Below are 24,427 nucleotides of genomic sequence, written 5' to 3'. Positions count from 1 at the left end.
GACAAAGATAAATTTTCTTTACTTTGTTGAGTTCACCAAAAAGTTCATTCAGGTATTCGTGTACCATCTTACGGAAAAGCATGAACCAACTCTTTGGCCAGCCCGGAGATCCTGACCACTCTCTGTGTCTTGCTTTACACACTCACACTTGACTGATGGTTCGAGTAGATTGAAAATTTCCCCTCCTGCCACAGGTGTGACTACCTCTTTCTTTTAGGCAGTTTGCCGAGTGCCTGCCATCGTCACACGTTGGGAATGTCACAGTGGACATACAGGTTTCTTCCCTCAGAAACTTAATGCTGGTGTACAGGGCCATCTTGTTTAACCCATCCTTTAACTTCTGTTGTGTGAGGTGGTCATTCTCAGGGTCTTACCCAGGCTTCTTAGGTTTCTCCCTCCGTGTACTTGAATGGTCACCTTTATCTCCATACAGGTAACATATCTCTGTCTCTGGAGTTGACCTTTCCACCAGGCTCCACAGAGGAGTCTCTGTCTACTTCTCAGCTTTTACGTCATCAGATGCCAGTTGTTGTGTTTTTAGGTCATCCCTTAAAAGAAGTTTGGCTGCTGTCACAGATGCCCTGAAAATTGTAACCAGCCTGAATCCTTGATTGTTAAAACTAATACTTTGGGAATTTGATTTGCGAGTTACCTCATTTATAAAATGCAAGTCATAGTAACTTGTCTTGTTCCCTCTCCTGGGTTTTAGAGAATAGCCTTAGTTGAAGGGCGGGGTATTTGCCTGTAGATAAAATGTGGTATCAATTAGTCTTGGAGTTGAGTACAGACATTGGTGCCTAAGAATTTGTGGGGAATACCTTGTATAGTGGGAATTCCAGAAAGAAAGGAAGCCAGGGAGGAGGCACTCCAGCTGTGGCGGACACTGATCAGGGATGTAGAGAGGTGGCAAGATGAAACTCAGTGGAGTTGCACTGAGTCTGACTGAGGACACAGTGACGCCAAAGAGAGGAGCTGTAGTTCCAAAAGTGGCCTGAGTCCTGTCCTCGCTTTAATTAAGGTTTGCCCTTCTCTGTAGCCTTGCTTCCCTCTACTGTGAAATAAATAATAACCTCCCTTAGAGGATTGCAGTGAGAATTAAATGGGCTTAAGTTAAGGACTTGAAAGGGCTGCATGCAGTGCCTAGCTTATAGGAGGTGCATACAGCAAATGTCAATTCCCTTTTGATTCCCACACTGAGGAGCTTTGAAAAGGAAGGGAGATAGGAGTTAGGTTAAGATGCAGGGCTGATCCTCTCTTAAAATACTTGTTTTGTTACCATTTTACCACAGGGATGCATAGCTGTTTAAGATAAACAGGTTCAGAATATGATTTATTAGCAACATTCCTATAACACATGCACATCCCTGTAACCTTTTATTTACCAAATAAGTGTTAGATCCAGATTGTGCATGTTGCTGAAGGTACACTATGAGCTGTTGTAACAGTCCCTGTCCTAGAGGCTCAGAGTTCAGGGGAGGAAACAACATGAAACAGATCACAAATAAGTATGTAATTACAACTGTGATAACTATTCCGAAAGAGTATATAACTAGAGGGTGGTCTGAGAGGCTCCAGGAGGGCCTCTCTGAGCAAGTGACATTGAACCACACCCCTAAGTGTTGCATAAGCAGGAGGGCAGTAGGGAGGGAGGGCAGGGCGTGAAAGACAGGGGTGTCATTTCCTGGGATGGGGATTCCCATAGAAGAGCTAATTTGGAGGGAAAGATAGTGAATTCTGTCCGGGAAATGCTGAACTGCCAGCATGCTGCTGGGTGGGCCTCAGATATCTGAATAAAAACAATTCATTGAGTGGCTGAATGGACCAAAAGTGGGGGAAATAACGGACTGGAGAAGGGATTTTGAGATTTTTCAGCATATAGAAAGTGACCTCACCAGCCTGGACGAGGTGCACCTGAAGAGACTGTCAGGTGAGAAGAGAGCCAGGGCTGCCTGGAAGACCCCCCACGTGGAAACACGAGGCAGAGGGGCAGGCCGCAAGGAGGAGGTCAGGAGAGCGGGGCAGGCCGCGTGGCATCACCCCTGGGCTCCAGGGGGGCGAGGGCCGAAGCCGAGGCCCTGGACTGGGCCCTGTGTTAGGGAGGTGAGCAAGTGGAGAGGTGCGGTAGAGGCCAGGGCAGAGGGGGCTGGCGCTCCTGGGAGGCGAGGTGATGTCATGTGCAGGTGGCTTTTTGATAAGCTTGGCTACAAACAAGGGAAGAAAGCAGAGCTGGTAGTTGGAAGAGGAAAGAGGTCTGAGAGGAAAGGTTTTCTTTTAAGATAGCAGAGACTTGATCACCTTTAAATGCCAATTGGAAAGATATAAAAAGAGGGAGAAGCTAAAGCTGTGGAAGAGAAGGGAGTATCTCTGGCATAAGCATTTTGCATTCCAGTACAAAGTGGGGAAGTGAGTGAGAGCAGCAAGAACGTGGGGGGATGGAGGCGGGATTGTTGCCCACAGAAGCACCAGGTGATGTGGTGCCTGTGGAGTGGGACCTGTAGCCGTTGGTTACGTGGTTTAACCTGTGCTTACTCATGGACACCTTCCGTAGTTTGTTTTCTCACGCACCTCTTTATCAGTCAGCATCTTGGTTCTGCCATTACAGCAGTTGTTGAAAGAGAAAATGAAGTCACGAAATGCTACCTGCTTATTTTGCCACTACCTTTTCTGGTAAGCCATATAGGGAAGGTAGCTGAAACTGAGTCAACGATATTTGGGATTGCCTGTGTTTCACCTATTCTTGTGTCCCATTTACAGCAGTAACCTTTCCCTTTCTCAATTTTTAGGCCTTTTCTGACGCCATTAAAAAATGGCAGGAGCTATCGCCAGAAACCAGTGGAAAAAGAAAAAAGAGAAAAGAAATGAATCAGTATTCTTACATAGATTTCAAATTTGAACAAGGTAATGGCCAAATGTGACTGTTAATGATGGTGAGCGGTTCCCTCCCACACAACCCAAAGGGGCCTCGTGGTGTGGCTGCCTGGAGTGCCCTGTCACAGCAGTCTGAGGAGTGTCACTGATGTGACTGCTTTGCTGGCACGGCAGTGTTCTTAGAAAGTGGCTGCATTTGTCGTCTTCCTTCTGCTTAGGATACACCATGAAAGGAAAATTGTGTGCAGTGTTAGAGATTTGTGTGTAGGGACATTTTTAAGCTTGAGGGGAAAATGGGTCTTGAAGGTTTGACAAGAATTAACCTTATGACTACTTGGTAAAAAGTGGACCAGTGTTTGTTAGCTTACTGCAGAGGAGTCCCGTACATACCTAAGAGGGTGGGTTCTGCACAGCAAAAGCCACACAGCTCTTAGGTTGCCACTTAAACTGTTTAAAGTTCTGTTACTCATATTGATGAAATAACTGCTGAAAGCTCTTTCGAAGAGGTTACTTCGGTCTAATTCCCCTCCTCACTGCCACCCTCCCAAAGGTAAACTTGCTGAATTTGGCAACAGACTTAATCTCAGTTGCTTGTGTCCAAGAAGAGTACACTTCAACTTTTCCTGTGGAGTATTTCATAAATGTTTCCCTTTTCTCCTATTTGTCTTTCTGTTACACCTGTAATTAATTTCATAACTTCAAGTGTATCTAAATGGAAAATCCATGAGATAGCTACAGAGTTGGAAAGTATTTGAATTTCTGAACTCTTTAGGATCTAAAACAAAATGTCCTAAGTTCTGACTTCTGAGGTCACCAAGCTGCTCTGTGAAGCAGTGCTCTCCAGACACGATGTTCTCACAGATCTGTGGCAGAATGAAAGTGAGGACAGTGTAAAGGCAGTTTTTCATTGTGTGTGTGTGTGTGTGTGTGTGTGTGTGTGTGTGTGAAGTCGCTCAGTCGTGTCCGACTCTGTGCGACCCCATGGACTGTAGCCCACCAGGCTCCTCTCTGTGCGACCCCATGGACTGTAGCCCACCAGGCTCCTCTGTCCGTGGGATTCTACTGGAGTGGGTTGCCATTTCCTTCTCCAGGGGATCTTCCTGACCCGGGGATTGAACCCAGGTCTCCTGCATTGTAGGCAGGCGCTTTACCTTTTGAGCCACCAGGCAACCCTGTTTAGACTAGGCACGCCTAACTAGGCACACTAACACACAGTCATTCAGTACTTGTTTCTTACGTTCAGTGGTAGAGAAAAGGAAGTATCACGTCACAAGGTGGTCTACTCCCTTCTTGGTTAGCTGTGTCTTGTAGAAAGTTCTTCCTTTATATCACACCAGGAATGTGCCTCCTGAGGTTTTCTGACATGGTTATAGTTCTTGCCGCTGAAAGGATTTAAAATCTGTTGCCTCTTCATCTTCCCAGTTGCGCTTCTTTCTGTCTTTCTCTAACTTGTCTTTATCTCTTTGAGAGGTTGGGTGTACAAGGCTGGACAGAGTACTCCAAATGAGGTCTGCTGTTTTGAGGCAGCAGCTGGGATTTAGGTTCTATAATTTCAGCCATACAGCCTGAGAACACCTTAACTTCTTAAAATCAAACTATGTCCTGCCACTGACTCACATTAAACCTTCATCTTCTTACCCACCTTGCTGTTTAAGTCACAGACCTCTCAGTTTTGATGCATTTGATATTTTTCACTGAACATTACCTCATTAGTTTCAGCCCATTCTTTCAGGTATACCTCTGAATTTTTTTATTTTTTTTTTTTAATCACACTGCACAATATGTGAGATCCTAGTTCCTGGAGCAGTGATCAGACCTGTGCCTCTGGCAGTGAAAGTGCAGAGTCTTAAGCAGGGGACCACCAAGGAAGTCCCAAGATTCTGAGTCTTAACTTGGTCTTACCAAGATAATCTTTAAGGACACTGAAAGTTTGGAAATAGAAAATACACTTGATTTACATTCATATCTATGACTTGCAGTCTTTTTTTTAAAGGGGGTTTATAAGTACATAAGCTTAGACTCATTCATTGGTTCCAGGAATCCTATTCTTTACCTTTTCAACTGTTTTCCATCCAAGCAGTACTGTTTGAGCTGTACATCAGCTGGCAAAGAGAGAGACCAGATTCTCCCTCCAGTGTCCTTTTTCATTGTATATGAGCTGACCACCACATAGCCTCTCATGAGGAGTACGGATAGAACTTGGATGGAAACGGAACATCAGTAAAAATGCAGCATGTCCCCTCTAGCAAGGCTGACAGAAAAAAGATGCAAATTGGAGTTACTCTTTATAGGGTAACTTACTCTTCATAGGGGCTTTCACTGTAGACCCTACAAACATCCAAGGAGGAATATGTGGACGTCTTTACATACGTAATTTTGACAGCCTAGATGAAATGGACCGTTTCCTCAAAAAACAAACTACCAATAAACTTACCTATATAAAATAGATAATTTGAATAACCGTATAGCTGTTCAGGAAATTGAATTCGCAGTTTTAAATCTTTAAAAAGATCTCCAGCCCCACTTGGTTTCACTGGAAAATTCTTCCAAAACTGCTCCTAAGCAGATGACATGATTGTAGATACATATAGCTCCAGGGAAGTTCAGTAAGGTTGCAGGGTATAAGATCAGCCTACAAAAACCAGTGTAGCTTTATGCTAGCAGTGAGCATATGGACATCAAGATTGAAGTACAATACCATTTAAAGTCATTTTGAAAAAACTTAATACTTAGGTGTGAATCTGACAAAACATGTATGGGACTTGAGATGAGAACTACAAAACACTGAAGAAAAAAAATCAAAGAAGATATACATACATGAAGACATGTACTATGTTCATGGGTTGAAAGACTCAATGAAGATATAAATCCTCTCCAAATTAATACCCATGCCTAGTGTGATTTCTGTCAAAATCCCAGCAAGATTTTTTGTTGCAGATACAAGCAAGGTATCCTAAAATTATCCTGAAGTTTATATGGAGAGACAGGGTACTAGAATAGCTAAACTAATCTTTTAAAAGAAGAGTAAAGTGGGAGAAATCAGTCTGCTGGATTTCAGAACTTACTCCATAACTACAGTGATTAAGACCAGGTGGTCTTGGCAGAAATATAGTCAGATAGATGGAACAGAACAGAGAACCAAAAACTGGTTTTCTAAATAGTCAATGAAAAAATGTTTTTTAGTTTTTTAAAAGTAGAGTGAACAAGAGGAAAGCAGAAAAATTAAAAAATGTATCAGGGTATAGAGATTACCAAAAAAACAGGCTTTTGTGAGTAAATAGAAAATCTGGATGGAATGGATAGTTTTCTAGAAAAATGTACATTACTAAATCAACCAAAGAAATACAAAACCTAAATAAGACCAGTTGTAAAATCTGACATTCGTCATTTTCTTAGCTTGTGTTCTAAGTGTTATTTATTACAAGTCTGGGTACTGCATTTTCAAAATAAAAAAATTTTAAAACATAAATTTGCACCTACCAGGACGGCTCAGATTAAACACTAATGACATTGCTGGCAGAGGGCGAGTGTAAATTGGAACAAGCACTGCAGAACACTAACTCTGTTTTCTAAAGCTGATCCAGCAGTTCTGCTCCTCCTGTGTGCGCTGCTGAACTGCAGACACAGGTATAGCAGCTCTGGATGATAACCCCAAACCGTCAACCCCCCATCCTCAGTAGGAAGCACATCATGAATTGCGGTGTATACCACACTGCTGTACGGACAGGATAGGGGAGCTCTTCCAGTTGGATCATAATGAGGGATGGCTATGGAGAGGAAGAATGTCAGAAAGTGCATGGAATGGTGGGAATGGTTAGGAGCCCAGTTTTCCCAAAAAGAACGTTATGGGAAAGTCATGTAACTTAACATCCTGATAGGAATAAGTGGGGGACCAGGCCACATAAGACTGGGATGGCTGTCTGGATTCCTAGCAAAACAGTTGTCTGCATGATTTTGCATTGTCACGTATCTTCTAGGTGACAAAAAAATAGAGAAGAGGATGTTCTTTCTGGAAAATAAGCGGCGACATTGTAGGTCCTATGACCGGCGTGCCCTCCTTCCAGCTGTGCAGCAGGAGCAGGAGTTCTACGAGCAGAAAATCAAAGAGATGGCAGAGGTAGGAAGATGTGTTTGTATGTGTATCTAGGATCTGATTTGCTGGTGGGGCTCAGTGTAAAGCTGTCTTTGAAGATTTGCCTTTTCTTTTAAGTGATTAATGAATAAGCCATGAAGTTTTTAAAAGGAAAACAAAGCTAGGTTTTGTAGTAATACTGACTAAAATTCATAGTTTCACAAATCAGATTTACGTTATTTTAATTGGCACTTAGTAAACACATCTGTTTCACCTTTTTCGCCCTCTACTGGGAGAGGAATAAACAGATTCCATTTAGCTCTTTAATTCTTCCAAAAGGGAAAGTCAAAGTCAGTCAGTCATGTCTGACTCTGCGACCCCATGGACTATATAGTCCATTGAATTCTCCAGGCCAGAAATGTACTGTCAAATGTGCAAGTCAGCTGGAAGATACAAATTTGGTTTTTTAATACAGACAGACCTCAGAGACATTGTGGGTTCAGTTGCAGGCCAGTAAAGTGAATATCGTAGTGAAGCTCATCATAAGAATGCTTTGGCCTCCCAGTGTGTAGGAGAGTCATGTTTACACTACAGTGTAGTCTAGTAAGTGTGCAATAGTGCTGTGTCTAAAAACCAGTGTCCAAGCCTTAATTAAGAAATGCTTTATTGCTAAAAAATGCTAACCATCATCTGTGTTTTCAGCAAGTCATAATCTTTTCGCTGGTGGGGAGGGGATGGTCTTGCCTCAGTTTTGGTGGCTTCTCACTGATAAGAGTGGTGCTTGCTGAGAGTGAAGGTAGCTGTCCACATCTCTTAAGGTGTGGCAAAATGCAGCTTGCCAAATGGGTCGATATTCTTCCTTTCGTGAGTGATTTCTCTGTAATGCGCTGTGCTGTTTGATAACATTCTACCCACAGCTTTCAAACATGGAGTCAGTCGCCTCAAATCCTGCTGCTGCCTGATCAACTAAGTTTGTGCGATTTTCTAAATCCTTTGTTGTCATTTCAGCAATCTTCATAGTATCTTCACCAGTAATTTCCATCTCAAGAAACTGCTTCTTTCTTTTTTCTTTTGGTTCATCTGTAAAAAGCAGCTCCTTATACTTGAAGGTTTTATTCATGAGATTGCAGCTGTTTGATTCTCTTACTGTTTATACCACACATGCAATTAATTTATTCTTTAAAGTCAGCCATGCGAGTTGGGATCAGCTTCTTCCAAACTCCTGTTAATGTTGGTATTTTCATGTCTTCCCATAGATGACAAATGTTTTTTTTATTGCACGTGGAATGGTGAATCCCTTCCAGAAGTTTTCAGTTGACTTTGCCCCAGATTCATCATAGGAATCACTATGGCTTATAAACCTTACAAAATGCATTTCTTAATAAGTCTCGAAAGTTAAAAACTAACTCCTTGATCCATGAGATGCAGAATGGATTTTGTGTTAGCAGGCATGGAAACATTAATCTCGTTCCTCTCCATTAGATCTCTTAGGTGACCAGGAGCATTTCAGCGAGCAGTAATATTTTGAAAGGACTCTTTTTCTCAGCAGTAGTTCTTAGCGAGCTTAAATTATTCAGTAAACCATCTTGTAAACAGATGTGCTGTCATCCAGGCTTTGTTGTTCCATTTATAGAACACAAGCGGAATAGAGAAAGCCTAATTCTTAAGGGCCCTAGGATTTTTGGAACAGTAAAAGGAGCACTGGCTTCAGCTTCAGGTCATCAGGTGCACTAACCCCTAATGAGAGTCAGCCTGTCCTTTGAAGCCAGACACTGACTTCTGTCTATCAGTGAAGGTCCTTGATGGCATCTTCTTCCAATAGAAAGCTGTTTTATCTGCATTTGAAAATCTATTGTTTAGTGTGGCCACCTTCATTCATGATCTCAGCTACATCTTCTGGATAACTTGTTGCAACTTCTACAACATCATGCACCCACTGCTTCATCTTGCACTTTCATGTTATAGAAATGGTGTCTTTCCTTAAACTTCATGAACCAGCCTCTGCCGACATCGGACTTTTCTTCTACAACTTCCTCATGTCTTTCATCCGGACTTTGGTTTATGAGAATATTGTGGCTGAGAGATGGGCCACTCTTCCTTTCATTTGAATGCTTAGAGAGCATTGTAGGGTTGTTGATTAGCCTGTTTTCAGTGTTGTTGTATCTGGGGGACTAGGGAGAGGAGTGGGGAATGCCCATCAGTGGAGCGGTCAGAACACACATGACATACATCAAGCAAGTTCACTGTCTTAGGGCGCAGTGCGTGGCACCCCAAAACAGTTGCAGGGGCAGCATCAAAGGTCACTGACCACCATAACAAAGACAGTAATGATAACGAAAAAGTCTAAAATATTATGAGACTTGCTAAAAAGTGACACTGACGCATGAAGTAAACAAATTGCTGTTGGAGAAACAGCACCAGTAGGCTTGCTTTGATGCAAGTCACGAAACTTCAGTTTTTGTGGGGTTCTTTTTTTTCTTTTCTTTTCTTTTTTTTTTTTTGGAGAGCACTGTCTGCAAAGTGCAATAGAATGAAGTGTGCCTGTATGTATTTTCTAGACCAGAAACTCAGATTTGGCCCATGGACCCCTGAGTTCCCCAAGACTCTTTAGGATATCTGCGAGGTCAGATCTCTTATAACCATTTTATAGTTTTTTGTTTATCTTTCCTTCTTTTATGTAAAAGCATGTGTGTGTGTATATATATATTTCGGACATTTCTTTCTTACCTAAAAGGTACACACTGTTCTGCCCTTGCCCTTTTCACTTAACAGTGCGTCCTGATGATGACTCCACAGCAGTCCATGGAGATTCTTCTCCTTCCTTTAAAAACTGCCTAGTGTGCCATTGTCTGCAGTACCAGAGTTGACTCAGTTGTTGCCCTTTTGCTGGACATTCAGGCTTCTTTCCAGATTTCTGCTGTTACAGATAGTACCATTATAAATAACTGTATGCATATATCATTTCGTATTTCTGCCCCAGGGTAACTTTGGAATAGATTTCCTATGAGTGTGATTGATGAGTTAGAGTATAAATAGTTACGTCACTGTTAACATCATGCCAAATCCCCCTCCATGGTGGTTGTACTTTTTTGCATTCTCACCAGAAATGTAGAAGAGTACCTGTTTCTCACTAGCCTTACCAGCAAAGTATGTTGTCAGACTTGGTTTTTACCCATTCAGTTGTTTTGTTTACTTACATGCTATTCTACACTCATAAGTGTTTTATGTCAGTCTTTTATTCCTTCTATATTTTGAGTCAGATTTAAGAATGTTTTCTCCATATATTCTAGTACTTGTAAAGTTTCCTTTTTTACATACAGCACTCTGATGCATTTTAAATTTATTATCAGTTAATTTTTTAAACTAGTAAACTATATAACTGAAGAGATGACTATTAATCATCATTTTATGTTTATGAAAGTAAATGCTAAGTGGTTTATGACATCTTGACTAGAGTTGCATCTATGTGTCTGGTTTTTTGTTCCTCAGCATGAAGACTTTTTGCTTGCCCTGCAGATGAATGAAGAACAGTATCAAAAGGTAATTGATATTTCATCTAATTAACTTATTCTGGGTATTTTCATTAGCTGTTTTTCTCATCTCACATTTCCTACGCATTTTGATGACAAATTGGTTCCCTTAACCTCTGCTGTTGACCTGCCGAGTTTGTGGTTCAACTAAGTTAAAATCAGGTATTGAACCATTGAATCCAAACTGGATTAGACTTGGAGGGAAGATAATATTGTTAGAGTTGTTTGTCTTAAACATTTCCTGGAATCTGTTAGATAGACTCTTAGAGCAAAATTTAGAATTCACATGTCACTTCAGAGTTAGAAAGAAGAGATATATTTAACCTTAGGATCAGATGGATTTTGTGTGGTATCAGCCATCCTCACATTTGGCCTTTTCTAACATGGTAGAAATGAACTAATGACTGATCAGTCACTGCCCTTAATAAAAAGGAGAAGTTTCCTGGTACTCACAGTACTTGAAATGCTGCTGTATATGGCTTCAGTAGTCCCTTAAGGTAAAGCTTGGACTGAGACACAACCCCATCGCACTCTTGTCTTATAACAAGATGCAATATGCAACTTTTGAAACGTTTTAAGATAATACCCCACATGCCACTTGTTCCTGACTGTTAGCATTTGATTATAGATGTTATAATCCTGCCAGTACAATGAAATTCGTGAATATGGTAACTTTATACAAAGGATAATGCCAAAGAATACCCCCCAAAAAACATGAAAATTGTACTGTCTTTAGCTGTTAATATGTACTCATATTTGTACTGGCATCTTAAGCTAGATTTCTACAGCAGAAAACAGCTCATCATTGTTTTATGGCTTTTAGGGATTGCTTTTCACCTCGGAATGTGTTTGGGGTGGGGGAATATGAAACATGGCTGCCTCCTCTACTCGAGTGTAGGGAATTTCACATGTTTCTGCCCACCTCCAGGATGGCCAGCTGATTGAGTGCCGCTGCTGCTATGGGGAGTTCCCATTCGAGGAGCTGACGCAGTGTGCTGACGCTCACTTATTCTGCAAAGAGTGTCTCATCAGATACGCCCAAGAGGCAGTCTTTGGATCTGGAAAGGTAAGAATGGTGCAGTGTGTGCATACAGCATCTGTGGAGACCGCATTTATAGACAAGTGTAAATGCCTCATGGAAATGCCTTTTCTGGGGTGAGGTGGAACTCTGCTAAGACATGCTGATGCGTGTGATTCCTCTGCAGCCTCTGATTTGTGTGATTATGTTAGTCCTAAGCACACTAGATTTCTTTTCAGGGAATGGTTTAATTCTTCATGCTCTCGTGCCTGGCTCATAGGAGCACCAACTTCTCCTCTTCCTGTTCACAAATAAAATGAAGGATAAACACCCAAAGAGAGTCCTGCAGCCTGTATTGAATATATGAGGCTGCAAATTAGTATTTTTTTAACAAAAATTTTAAAAGATTTTATACAGTTGTATTAAAATGAATAATATTTTATGCAAAATTATATTTCTCCGTGCAAAGTCAATTTCTCTTTACACCAACATAACACAACATAGAATTCAGAGTTTTGTCTTAACGAACACTCGAAAACCACAATTGCTTTTCATAAGTGCCCCACCAATAATCAAACCACTTGACATCAGTTATTCTAAAATCAGTTGTAGTTTAATCAGGGGCTGAGTAGCAGTTACTGAGAGAGTGGATGTGATTAGCAGAATATAGGCATACTTAAAGATATTGCAAGTTGGGTTCCAGGGCGCTGCAGTATAATATATATCACAATAAAATGAGTCACACGACTGTTTAATTTCCCGGTGCACTTCAGAAGAGTCGTGTATACACTGTGCTGTCCTCTCTGGAGTGTGCAGTAGCATTGTGTCAGTCCCTGCCCCTCCTCCCACTCACCTCTGCCGTGTGAGAGGTTTGGACCTCCACCTTTTCCAGGAACTAGAGAGAGAGTCAGCTTGCTTATCTTGAGTACCTTCTTTTCAGACCTGAGCTGTAACTTTCCTCTCTTAATCTGCTAAGCCATTTACCCATCCTCATCTACTTCCCATCTTGATATATTCTGGTTTAGGCTCGTAGAGGTCCTCAGGTGGAATTAAAGATGGACTTTGTGTTTTTATTTCATGGTTTTCTTATTTTGAGAGTGCTTTCTCAAAGAGGGGACCTTTACCGTCTCGGAGTCTGGTTCTGAACCACTGTTTATTTTCTTTCCATTGCAAGATGCATTTAACCACTGAAATTTGTGTGTGTGCTTCTAAAAACTTGGGTTAAATTTTTTTCCCCTTCTTCTCCTGGCGGTGTCATTCTAGTCAGAGCTCAGCTGTATGGAGGGCAGCTGCACATGCTCATTCCCAGCCAGTGAACTGGAGAAGGTGCTTCCCCAGACCATCCTGTATAAATACTATGAGCGAAAAGCAGAGGAAGAAGTTGCAGCAGCCTACGCTGATGAGCTTGTCAGGTGAGTTCTGAGAGTCAGAGAATGTCATCTGTCAACTCGTTCCCCATTAGGAAGACTTACACTGCCCTGGGCCCTTTTATTTTGACAGTGAAATTCTGTGGCAGAGTCCTAGCTGCAGGTTTTCTGGCATTTCTTGCTTTGAAATAAGAGGATAATTTTATTAATGGAAAAATCTGCAATTCAGATTTTTACCTCCATTCCATGGCACCTCTTAATCATCTGGCTTCTAGCTGTAGTCCTTGTGCATTGAGCCAAAAGAGGTGACGTGTAGAGTTCTCAGAAGGGTATGTTTACTGAGTGGTTTGCACTGAGGCGGGACTCAGAATGGCACCTGCTTTCCTGGTGAGAGCCAGCACAGAGAGCCTCCGTCTGTGTTTTAATGAAAAGTAAGGAGTAAAGGGAGGTGTGACTCTCCAGCTGAATACTCCATCTTAGAATGAACAGTCAGACTTCAGTGTTCTGAATAACCTCCTTCTGCTGCTCTGATTCTAGGTGCCCCTCCTGCAGCTTTCCTGCTCTCCTGGACAGTGACGTGAAGAGGTTCAGTTGTCCCAATCCTCGCTGTCGAAAGGTAGGGTGGCAAATGCCTTTTCTAGACTCACATTTGAATTTGGTATTATAGACCGCCTTAGTGGCACAGTCCCTGCTGGTCCTCTGCATGCTGACCCCTGAGGAGGATCGGAGTGCTCTCCTTTGCATGAAAGCAGATTAATTTGGTACCTTGTGAGGTGGTTGACTTTGTCTCAGAGGTGGGGGCCACCTACAGAATTTAATCACATAGCTCTGGATCCCTGGTTTATGCCATCTTCCTCAAGGGCAGATACTGTAGTGTAGAACGTGAAGGATTTTGTGTTTCCACTGTGCTAGTATTTTTCTTGCTTGCTCTCTCACCATCCTGTTGTGCTCAAACGCTTCTTTTCACATGTGCATTCACACAGCCTGCCACCTTCGAAGTCCACATGGTATTTCTTTGATTAACAGAACTGGGCACCATGGTGGCATCTCTGTCACATTTGGTAGATGACTTCCTCAGCTGTTCTCATATGGACTGGTCGTGTAGGGTGAGACCAAAGCTGTCCAATCACCTTGCTGCTGAAAGTCTTTCTTCTTTGACTCCTACTTCGTGAGCTGAGAGTGTCTTGAAATTTGTCAACCGTTTATATAAGCCACTTAAAAGTTTTTAAGGAATATTGTATTGGCATCTACCTAGGCAAGTATATTTTCAGCCATTTTTCTGAAATAGAATGAGGAGAGTTGAATGTTAAAATCTCCCCCACCCTCTGCCCTTTTGGAAAGTGAAGAAATGAAAGTGGATATTGGAAAAGGAAGAAGAAGCTAGACTGACAGACTAATTACCCATTTTGTTTTCAACATTAATATTTCTGTGTAAAATCTGGATATTTTCTTACAGTTGATGTATCCATTTAGTAATTTGTTCCCATCCCAGGCTGTAGTCTCTGGCATCTTGGAACTAAGAAAGCAGAGTGGTTGACTGTCCTGCGTGGTCCCCGTGTGTCCACCACTAGAACGCTTGGGAAGGCGGGGCCTGAGCTAGGGCACAGAGAGCAAGGAGGCGGCAGCCGCAGGAAGGGCAGGGTGGGAGTGACGTGAAAGTGAAGGTGTGGAATGTTCTGGGTCCAGGAGGCAGTCCCCTCCTGGAGGCGACTGGTACTGCGAGTGTGACAAGATGGGCTCAGGCTCATGAGCTGGGAGGGGCCAGGGCCATGCATGCAGGCCTTCGGCACCATCCTGAGGTGGGGGCTGGGGCTGAAACAGCAGAAGTTGGTCTGGCTGTTGAGTGATCTAGGTGAGAGCTGCACATCGCTGTCACCTGCTCACCTCGGGAGTCTCCATGAATTGCTAAGCTTGAGCTAGAAATTACATTTCCTGGTATGATGCCAGATTAGACTCTGCCAGTGAAAGTGCTTGTGTACGATTTGGAAGGCCAAAGACAGTTACAGGAAGGTGTCAGGGTACGTGGGAGTCTGAAACAGTGCCCCGTGAGTATCTGAGATCATCCAACCTGGGATGTCAGCAGAAGCCTCCTTCAGGCTGGCTCTTAAGACCCTAGGCAGAAAAAACGAGTATTTTGCTTCCTCTCTGTGGGAGGAACGTACACCCCCTGCTGAACTTGGAGAGTTTCTGTGGGCCAATGCAGTGTGAGTGTGGATGAGAGGTCACTTGCAGGAAGCATGGTAAAACATGCGCTTAGAAGTGATGTCAGCAAGGGGATGGAATAGGTAGCCCCAAACTCTCCTCCTCCCCAGAAACACTTGATTTAGCAATACATGGACCAGACCCTTGTGAGAAATCTTGAAACCAGTTACATGGCTCCTGTACTCCAGACAGCGCAGTCAGCTGGTAGGGAAATTAATGGAACTCACCCCCAGAGTCCTTCCCCTAGCACATGCAGCACACATGGAGGAAACGCCCAACTCCTCACATCCCCTTGGGGAGGTGACGAGCAGACTGGGACATACATCTGATACTCAGACTTCTCAGAGAACTTCCCCAAGGGGCTGGCTTGTACCTTTCCTGAGTCTAAGCACGGCCAGGAGGGAGCACCAGGTTTCAGATCACCGAGGACAAAGGCAGTGGTTTGGGCTAGCAAACGTTCGCTCGCCTTTGCCACTTTCCTTGGCTTAGTGTAGAGAGAGCAGGAGAAAACCCTAGTTCCCAGCCTCTGCTTGGAGAGGGGAAGAGTTGGAACGTGCATCCAGTGTTCCAGTTTTTTGGGTTACTGCCCAGGGGACTGGTTTCTGTCTGACTTGATTCAGCCCTGACAGGGCCCTGCATACTCTAGATGCCTGGAGGCCTCTGGGAACAAAAGAGAGCTGAGAGGCTTGCTGCTGTTCCCAAAGCTCGTAGTGTCGCAGACAGAGGCCGTTACATCTCTGTGGCTTTTGCCTCGAGGGGAAACGAAAAGTGGGACATACATATCCAACCTTCCAGGTTTTGGGGAGTGGAGAGCTCTTTACAGGGCTCGTTTCTCTCTTGCCCAACTCAGAGCACTAATGAGACCCACCATACTCTGGATGCCCAAGGGCTGCTTGCTCAGTTGCTTCAGTCATGCCTGACTCTTTGTGACCCCATGGACCATAGCCCTCCAGGCTCCTCTGTCCATGGGGTTCTACAGGCAAGAATGCTGGAGAGGGTTGCCATGCCCTCTTCCAGGGGATGTTCCTGACCCAGGGATTGAACCCTAACCCTAACCCTCATTGCATATAGATTGTTCACCCACCGCGCCACCTGGGAAGCTCACATAAAGGCTGCTAAGAAGAAAAAGCTGGGCGTCTCACAGCAGCTCCAGAGAACCTGCAGTACTGCAGACAGACACCAGAGGGAGCAAGAGATGGCAGACTCCCCAAAACAGAAAACCTCTCTAAACTGGAAATCTACACGCATAAGTCTAGAGAAGGGGCATCCAGAGAAGGTTGAGAGTCTTCCATAATCTATTGCCTGATAGATTGGTGAAGGTTTTTCCCCATGAAAGGCCAGTCTAGGACAACCCTGGCAGTCCAGTGATTAGGAATCTGCAGGCCAGTGCAGGAGACACGAGTTACCTGAACTTCAGTCGCACAAAATGCGGAAGTTTTAGAGATGTGCCACACAGCAGTGTCCGTGTAGTTAACGTACTGAACTGTATGCTTAAAATGTGTTGATGAGGTAGTTGTCCAGTCACTTAGTTGTGGCTTCCTTTTTGCAATCCCAAGGACTGCAGCACACCAGGCTTCCCTGTCCTTCACCGTCTCCTGGAGTTTGCTCAAACTCATATTCATTGAGTTAGTGATACCATCCAACCATCTCATCCTCTGTCGTCCCCTGCTCCTGCCTTCAGTCTTTCAATCTGCCCTTAATAAGGTAGAATCCATGTTATGTTGTTGTTACCCCCAATTTCAAAAGGAGAGAGAGCATATCTTTCACTGTCTTTTCCTTCTGCCAAGATAGACATGTAGAAATAAGTTTGTTTTGAGCTATTGAATTTTGAGTTTGTTCCAGCAGCAAACCTAGCACATTCTGACTGGTACAGATCATGAGAACCAGAGCTAACAGTGGGAGTGGAGAAGAGGAGAGACGGTAGGGAGATAGGATTAGAAAGAGGTGGTTTGACTGTGGGGGTGGGGAGAAACCTGGATGACTCATTTTTCTGGTTTGAACCTCTGAGTGGATGATGAACTATTCACACAGAATTGGAAATAGATTAGAAAAAGGTTCCAGGAGAGGTGATCAACTCTGTTTTGGACGTGTTGAGTTTTGAGAGTGGAAGTATTCAGTAAGTGTCCTTTTCCCAGGGCCTGGCACACATCAGGTGCTCAGTATTTATTTGGAACGTGACTACGGTCAGGAGCACAGGGGAGATCTAGGCTGTAGGAGGGTTTTGGAGTCAGGAATAAGAAACATTGAAAGGAGGGAGTCCTGGGGAAAAACAGAATGGAATGTGGAAACTCGAGGGGGCTGGAGTGAGGCCCTGTAGGAGTTAGGTCACCGGAGGCAATTCATGGGTGAGTTTAGGGAAAGTATGACCTTAAGAGTCTTGCTATCTAAGTTGAAAATAATCTCTCCAGTGGTTCACAACTCTTGACGTCCCTCAGTGGTGCTTTACAGTGAAGAGGCTGCATCACACAGTCTGTCCACTGCAGTGTGCTCCAGGACTCGACCCTCACCTGAGCACAGGCGCATTCACGTTCTAGACTCGCGTCTGGCCCAGTGTGAAAGATGAAGGGAAAGCTCTCTCAAGGGACAGTGACAGCCAGTTAGCAGTTGATACTTACCAAGAACTTGCCACCTGTCCTTTGAAAAGAAGGGAGAACTTAAAAGTGAATTGTTACTGTGTGAGTGTGCGTGCTCAGTCACGTTCCACTCTTCGTGACCCCGTGGCGTGCAGCCCTCCAGGCCCCTCTGTCCATGGATTTCCCAGGCAAGAATATTGCAGTGGGGTGCCATTTCCTCCTCCAGGAGCCATGGAGAGATTGGCCACAAGGTGGCACTAACACTCCACGAGGAAAGGTTTTCTCTTGGGCATTTCAAAAGTGTGTGTGTCAGCGAAACAGTCTTGGAAGAACTTACAGAATTCTTTTAGGTTTAGTACCAAAGCGGACCACTCTCTGCTCATTCAGAATTTAATATCAGAGATGTCATTGTTGTTAGGGCAGATGCTGTTACCTTTTTCACTTGTACCTGTTCTCCTGATGACGTACTTTCTCTTCAGCTAGATGGCTGAACCAGCCATTGGTCCTTGAGGATTCCTCCTCTTTAATAAATGAGCCACAAGCCAGTTTGGCCCTTTTGAGACTAAGGGCATCTGCTCCCCTATTGCATTGTCACTGCCAGTAATCTGAACTCCAGTTAAATTTCCAGGAGCTTGTCACTCTGAGATGAGGCATTTATATGAATGCATTATCTGGAGGAGGGCTTGAATGCCTGGAATCATTCCCCTGAGATCCTGAAAGAATAAGACACTGTATCTTTGATGAAATGTGGAGAGAGTCTTTGTTTCATTGATGTGATGGAATGCCATTGTCAAGGCCCTCAGCGTCCTGTGTATTCTCAGATAAAGAATTCATCAGTTTGTTTTTAACATGCTGCTTTTAGGAGTGGATTGGATGTGTTTGAGTTGGGACTGTGGGATATTAAATTAAGAGATTTGAAAGTGATGCTTCTGGAATATTTTTTAGGGTCAGAAATTTCCCTGTGGGGCCTCTTTCTACCGGTCTAGAATCATGACTTTGCTCTCTAAACTCAGAGGTGTAAGTAGAGCTTTCTGGAAAGGTAGGTTTAGGAATACTTATGAAGCTGGTGCTATTGAGGAGATGGCTGGTGGTGGGACTTTAATCAGAATAACCATTGAGACCCCTTTGCTTGATGTCTTCTAGTGGAGCCCAAGAATGTAAACGTGATTGTGTAAGCTCTCATCTTTTCCCAGTGTCACTTACCCTTGTTTTTATGTAGCTTTCTCACCTGCCAGCTTCTTCTCTGCTCATCTTTTTTCATGCTTTCCAGGCCCCATCCTGTCCTTGGTAGCATTCAGTGTTAACTGACTCGACAGCAGTAGAATATCACCAAAATTCACATCTGCAGTGAACCAGTTTGTTGCTAAAAAACAGACATCTGCAGCCGCCTGCAGTAGCTCAGTGGCTGCGTGGAGAGAATGTAAATGAACCCGGACCAGCTGTCAGTGCCAGGGCAGTTCCAGCTGTGACAGTGGACGGTTGGCACTTACTGGCCACACTGTAATTTGAGGCCCAGCCAGTCAGCTGACCCCTGTGCTGAGCACAGGCCTTTACGTATATCTAGATGTGAATGAAGCCTGATCCTCTTGTTCAGGAGGATTCTCAGGGAGGACCTTTATTCAGGGAGTAATGTTGAGAAGAACCAAATGTCTGGATAACAAAAGGATTTTTAAATCACGAGATGAGGGCTCATCTACTGGCGTGGAAGTCCACGCTGCATGATGCAAGTGCACAGGAGTGAGGTGGGGTGGGAACTCCTCCTCAGCGTTCAGCTGCCCCTGCTTCTCCCGAGGTGTCACTTCCTTCAGACCCCGGGGGCTCCGGCTGAACCACTTAAGAGCTCAGGCTGCAGCGGTGTGCAGGTGTGACAGGAAGGGTGCTTTGTGAGGCCCTGGTCTCCCATTGGTCCCAGAGGCATCCAAGGCAGTGTCCATCTAGGGAAAGTGGTGGTGCTGAGAACCCGAAGTGGGGCCTCCCTGCCGCCACACACAGCCCAGAGTGGATCCCAAAGGCCATCCCTGTGAGCCATCCCCCGCTGAGCGCTGAGCAGAGCTGGCATTAAAACAGCGAGGTTTCAGGATTTAACTCTCTTTGTCTTAATATTTTTGTCAGCTTCCAGTTTTTAAAATTCCCCATAGTGAATAGCATAGTGAGTCTGTTCATCATAGTGTCTCAAATCCACACACTTCTTTACTTGACATCTTAGCACATTAAACACTGTGTTTGAGAAGCCACATCTTCCAGTTAGGGATGTGTGTTTGTGTGTTTCCAGGAAGAATAAAGGCAAATATTGCTTACCTCTTCCTACTCTGCCTTCCCTAATAAAACTTGAATAAATACCATCTCTGCTGTTGTTTGCAGTAGTTATTTTAAAAGGAGATAGATATGTACCCAAAATAGGGAAAGGTAAAAATATGCTTGCATTACACTGAAATGCCAATATGAATAAAACATTTATTTTTGCTTCCCCTCAACTGTACAGAAATAGTTTTTATTCTTATACAGTCATACCTCATTTTATTACACTTCACAGATACTGCAGTTTTTTATTTTTATTTTTTTTACAAATGGAAGGCTTCTGTCAGCCCTGCATTGAGCAAGTCTGTTGCTGTTTTTCCAACAGCATTTGCTCACTTTGTGTCTCTGTGGCATATTTTAATAATTCTTGCCTTATTTCAGACTTTTATTATTATATTTGTTATGGTGATCTGTGGTCAGTGATCTTTGATATTACTATCACACAAGGATTATGACCCGCTGAAGGCTCAGGTGATGGTTAAACATTCTTTGGCAATAAAGTATTTTTTAATTAAGTCTGTATGTAACTTTTTTAGATACAATGCCATTGTACACGTAATAGTACATTGTATAGTGTCAGCATAACTTTTACATCCACTGAGAAAACGTTCACGAGACTCCCTTTGCTGCGTATTTGCTTCTGCGGCGGGCTGGGACAGCACCCGTGAGGTGTCCAAAGTTACAGGCCTGGTGAGCGGGCACCAGCAGCGCTGCCGTCTCAGCTTTCTCAGCGGGGGCTGGCACAGCCCCTCGGATCTCTCCCCTCGACACTCGGAAGTCAGCTGCTGACTTTCCAACAGGTGGTGACATGCATTTCAGAGCCAAGGTGGTCCAGACACTGAGCTCTCATGGTAGACTTCGGGGCCTGAACAGCAGCCTGGGCCTTGGGTATTTGCTGACCTTCCTTGCACCCAGGAAATGGGCATTGCTCTGTCCTGCCCTCGGAGAACATTCAGTGCTTCTTAATGAAGCCATTTTAAATGGTTAAGATGTTGGCCACCTTCTAGGGGACAGATCACAGAACTTCCTGTTCAGTTCAGGATGAAGAGCCTTTCCTTTCTCCTGTGTCAGCATTGTGTGGGATGAGTACTTTTTTTGCTGAGCTGTATTGGTAAATTCTCTGTTTTGAGAGTTCTTTTTGAAACAGTTGCATGAGAAGTGTTCTTCCACGCCCTGCTCCAGGGCCAGTCCTTTGCTGGGTGCCCTAGCCTTTGTTCATGAGGCAGCTAAGCAGACAGTCTAGAGGAGTGGTTAACACAAGGCTTTTGCTCTTAAACCTCTCTTGGTTAATCCGGGCTCTTCCTCTTTTCGGCATCATGACCTAGGTAGATATGTCATCTCCCTGAGCCACATTTCCTTTATCTGTAAAATGAGAACAGTTGCACCTGTTTGATGGAGCTTTTGTAAATGGCTGTCAGTTGTATCTCTATATAAATCTGTACCCGGGGCCTGGTCGGGGTGGGGGGGGTTGGTTTGCATTAAACGACACAATGTAACTCAGGTGCTTGCCCCGCTGGCCGTCACTTGTCTCAGTAAAGCAGTCGCTGCCCTTCAGGGAAGGTGGAGACTGATGCCGAGTGTGTGCAGGTGACGGGCAGACTCAGGTGAGCAAAGGAACTCCTAGACAGGAGGCGCTTCCTCCCCCAGGTTTGTAGAACCTGCTACCGCAGAATCACAGAGTTCTCCTAATGGGGACAGTTGTAAAGTCCCGTCAGAGGGCCAAAAGAGGACTCCTCACTTACCTCCGATAGCATCACTGACTCCATGGACATGAATTTGAGCAAACTCTGGGAGATAGTGGAGGACAGAGAAGCCTGGTGGGCTGCAGGCCATGGGGTCGCTAAGAGTCAGACACGACGTAGCGACTGAACACCACCACTTAATTTTTCAAATCATGTACTCATAAAATTTCATTTCTTACTAGCATGCCACAGTGGAGAGGGGATAGGTTTTTGAAGCTAAATTTTTTGCTGACCAGTCTGTTCTGTCAAATGACTGCTGTCGCTTGAGCCCACAGCATTGAGGTTGAGAGGAGAGCCCCGTTCCGCCCTGGGGAGAGCTGTGCCTTGAAGCAGGCTGCTCGTGGGTTTGCCCTCCGTGTCTCAGCCGCTCCACTGCCGGGTCCCCTCCCTTCAGGTTTCTTGTTGATTTTTTGTTTATCCCTGTTCAGAAGGATTGGCCTCCCAGGGAACGATATTCAAAGAGTTGAGTGTGGGAAAGGCCTGGAGACAAAACAGATAGTACGTTTTGCTGGAGAACTCAGTTAGTCGCAGAGGGAAGATTTTTAACAATCGTGGTTCACCTCCATGGCCCAGTCGTCGGTCACGGTCTTCGTAGGAGTGCGCTGCCCTTTGTGTCTTGGCCTTCACCCCCACGTGCAATGCGGCCGGCAGGCCTGGAGGTGGGGGCTGCTTGCCTTTCCTCTTACTGTCCTTTAGCAGAAGACACAGCTCCTTGTCTGTCTATGGTTGTTTTGGTCTCTACTAAAATACACTGTGGTACTTAAAAAGATGCTGTGGATTAACAGGTTTGTTTGCGCACTTCATTAAATAGAAACTCTGACCCTTTTTCGTGGATTTTCTGGCCGCCTTTGGCCATTGCTTATCAGACTGCTAACAGCCTCCCTCTGTTCAGGCACCGTTCGGGCATCAGAAGCTCTCAAGTGCCTCTCTTGCTGGAAACCACGGTACTTGTTTAGTGCTTTCAGACATTTTGCTAATATCACTTAATGCATTTTTCTGTGCCTGTGGCCTCATCAAAGGAAAGATGCATTTCAAGTCAGAGCCTTTAGAAATCTCATGTGTTTTTTTTTAAAAAAAGGCCTCCTGTTAAAAATTCTTCAAGAATTGGTAATCTACAAAATACCCTTTTATAGAGTCCTTGCCTCCTTTTTGTCTTTACACTCATTGTGTGTTACTGGCGTCAGCATCTTAATTTTAGTGATCCTCGTCGTGACGTCCTTGAGAAGGGAGGGGGTTGCACATGTGTGGAGTGCAGAGCGGTCGTGTCCCCCCTTCGCATTCTCAGCACAGAGCGCTGCAGGGCTTCCAGCCTTCCAGGTGGAAGAGAAATTGTTGCTATGGTAATAACACAAGCAGGAAAACACCCCGTACCCTCCTGGGTGTCTGTGTCAGGGAGAAGGAATGTAGGCAAGGGACGAGGCAGCACAGAGGGGTGTTCAGGCAAGATCAGAATGGAGCCTCTGCTGAAGCTGCCTCTGGGTGGAATTTCTTGTGTTTACTGTTGAATTCAAGGTCATTTTCTGATTGCTCTGTGCTCGCAGAGAATGTAAATGGTCTTTTACTCTTCAGTGTCCTCCCTGACTTTGAGACAAACATACCGAGAATGAGAAGGACCTCTCTTGTCCCCAGAGGCCAGGTGGGATCCACCACGCAGACCCACGTCACCCACTGCCCTTCGTCTCCAGTGTAACAGGCTAAGGAGCCAGCTCTGCCGTCTCTGGAAGCCGCATGGCAGCTATGTGCTCTGCGTCTGTATTACATGCTAGTGTCCCTTGAGAAGATGGACTGGGAACCACGTTGATAACTCAGAGCAGCGCTAGGAAACCAAGGGCAGTCCGCCGAGGTCAGTGGGAGGAGCCCAGGCGAAAGCTGGTGCACTGCCCTGCTGAGGGTCAGAGCCCGTCCTGCCAGGGCTCCTTGAGGTGACGGCGGACTGTACTGTCCATGGACTTCTCCAGGCCAGGATACTGGAGTGGGTAGCCTTTCCCTTCTCCAGGGGATCTTCCCAACCCAGGGATTGAACCCAGGTCTCCCGCATTGCAGGCGGATTCTTTACCACCTGAGCCACCAGGGAAGCCCCAGAAGCATCAGTGTTGAGACCGCAGAAGTCCTGGTGCCTGCCAGTAGAGCTCCTGCTGGGTTTGAGGGGCTTTCTGCCCCTGGTCCCCTCAAAGTCATGTAGCCAGCAGGTGTCGACATCAGGAATCAAATCTGGGGTTTTCTTATCATTATTTGTGTGTTTTTAGGTGTGCTTTTGGTATGATAGGTTGGTTTTTTTAAGAGTCCTTGTCTTTTAGAGATACAAACTGAAATATTTATAAATGAAGTGATGTATAGTCTGTGATTTGCTTGGAAATTGTACTGGAAGAGGGAGAATGGCAGAGCAGACAGAGTTTAGGGGAGCCAAGATAGGTCACGAGCTAGTAGTTTATAAACACGAGTGATGGATACATGCGGTTCATTATATTATTTATGGTTGTGTGTATTTCTGTTTTTTCATAACAAGGCGATTTGAAAAACAATAGAAATCTAGATGGGTTTGAATTCTGTGTCTGTGCTCTGACCTACTTTGCTTTGCTGCTTTGAGGGTACCTCACTCTTGGAAACGGGTGAGACCCTGCACTGAAGTGTTCTATTTCATGGCGTAGTCACTTCCTTAAGAGATGAGGACAATTCGTGACATAACAGGACAATGTCAGCAGCTGTTTGTGGGAAGATTAAAGGGCTCATCATCCCCGAGGAGTGAGGGTTGCGTGT

General features: G+C 44.6%; 1 protein-coding gene across 3 annotated transcripts in view; it reads left to right on the top strand.

Annotated features, from left to right (window-relative positions):
* The window catches only part of RNF216 (ring finger protein 216), a 122,160-nt gene that overhangs the window by 30,565 nt on the left and 67,168 nt on the right, over positions 1–24,427 (top strand). For all 3 annotated transcript variants that reach the window (XM_027528094.1, XM_027528093.1, XM_027528092.1), the window contains exons 8-13: positions 2,784–2,898; positions 6,846–6,985; positions 10,430–10,480; positions 11,399–11,536; positions 12,752–12,900; positions 13,393–13,471. In XM_027528094.1, coding sequence (XP_027383895.1) covers positions 2,784–2,898; positions 6,846–6,985; positions 10,430–10,480; positions 11,399–11,536; positions 12,752–12,900; positions 13,393–13,471 — 672 coding nt within the window. The remainder of the gene's footprint in view (positions 1–2,783; positions 2,899–6,845; positions 6,986–10,429; positions 10,481–11,398; positions 11,537–12,751; positions 12,901–13,392; positions 13,472–24,427) is intronic.

Source organism: Bos indicus x Bos taurus, chromosome 25 (genome assembly GCF_003369695.1).
Source record: "Bos indicus x Bos taurus breed Angus x Brahman F1 hybrid chromosome 25, Bos_hybrid_MaternalHap_v2.0, whole genome shotgun sequence".
Taxonomy (NCBI): Eukaryota; Metazoa; Chordata; class Mammalia; order Artiodactyla; family Bovidae; genus Bos; species Bos indicus x Bos taurus.
This window is presented reverse-complemented; position numbering and strand designations above follow the sequence as displayed.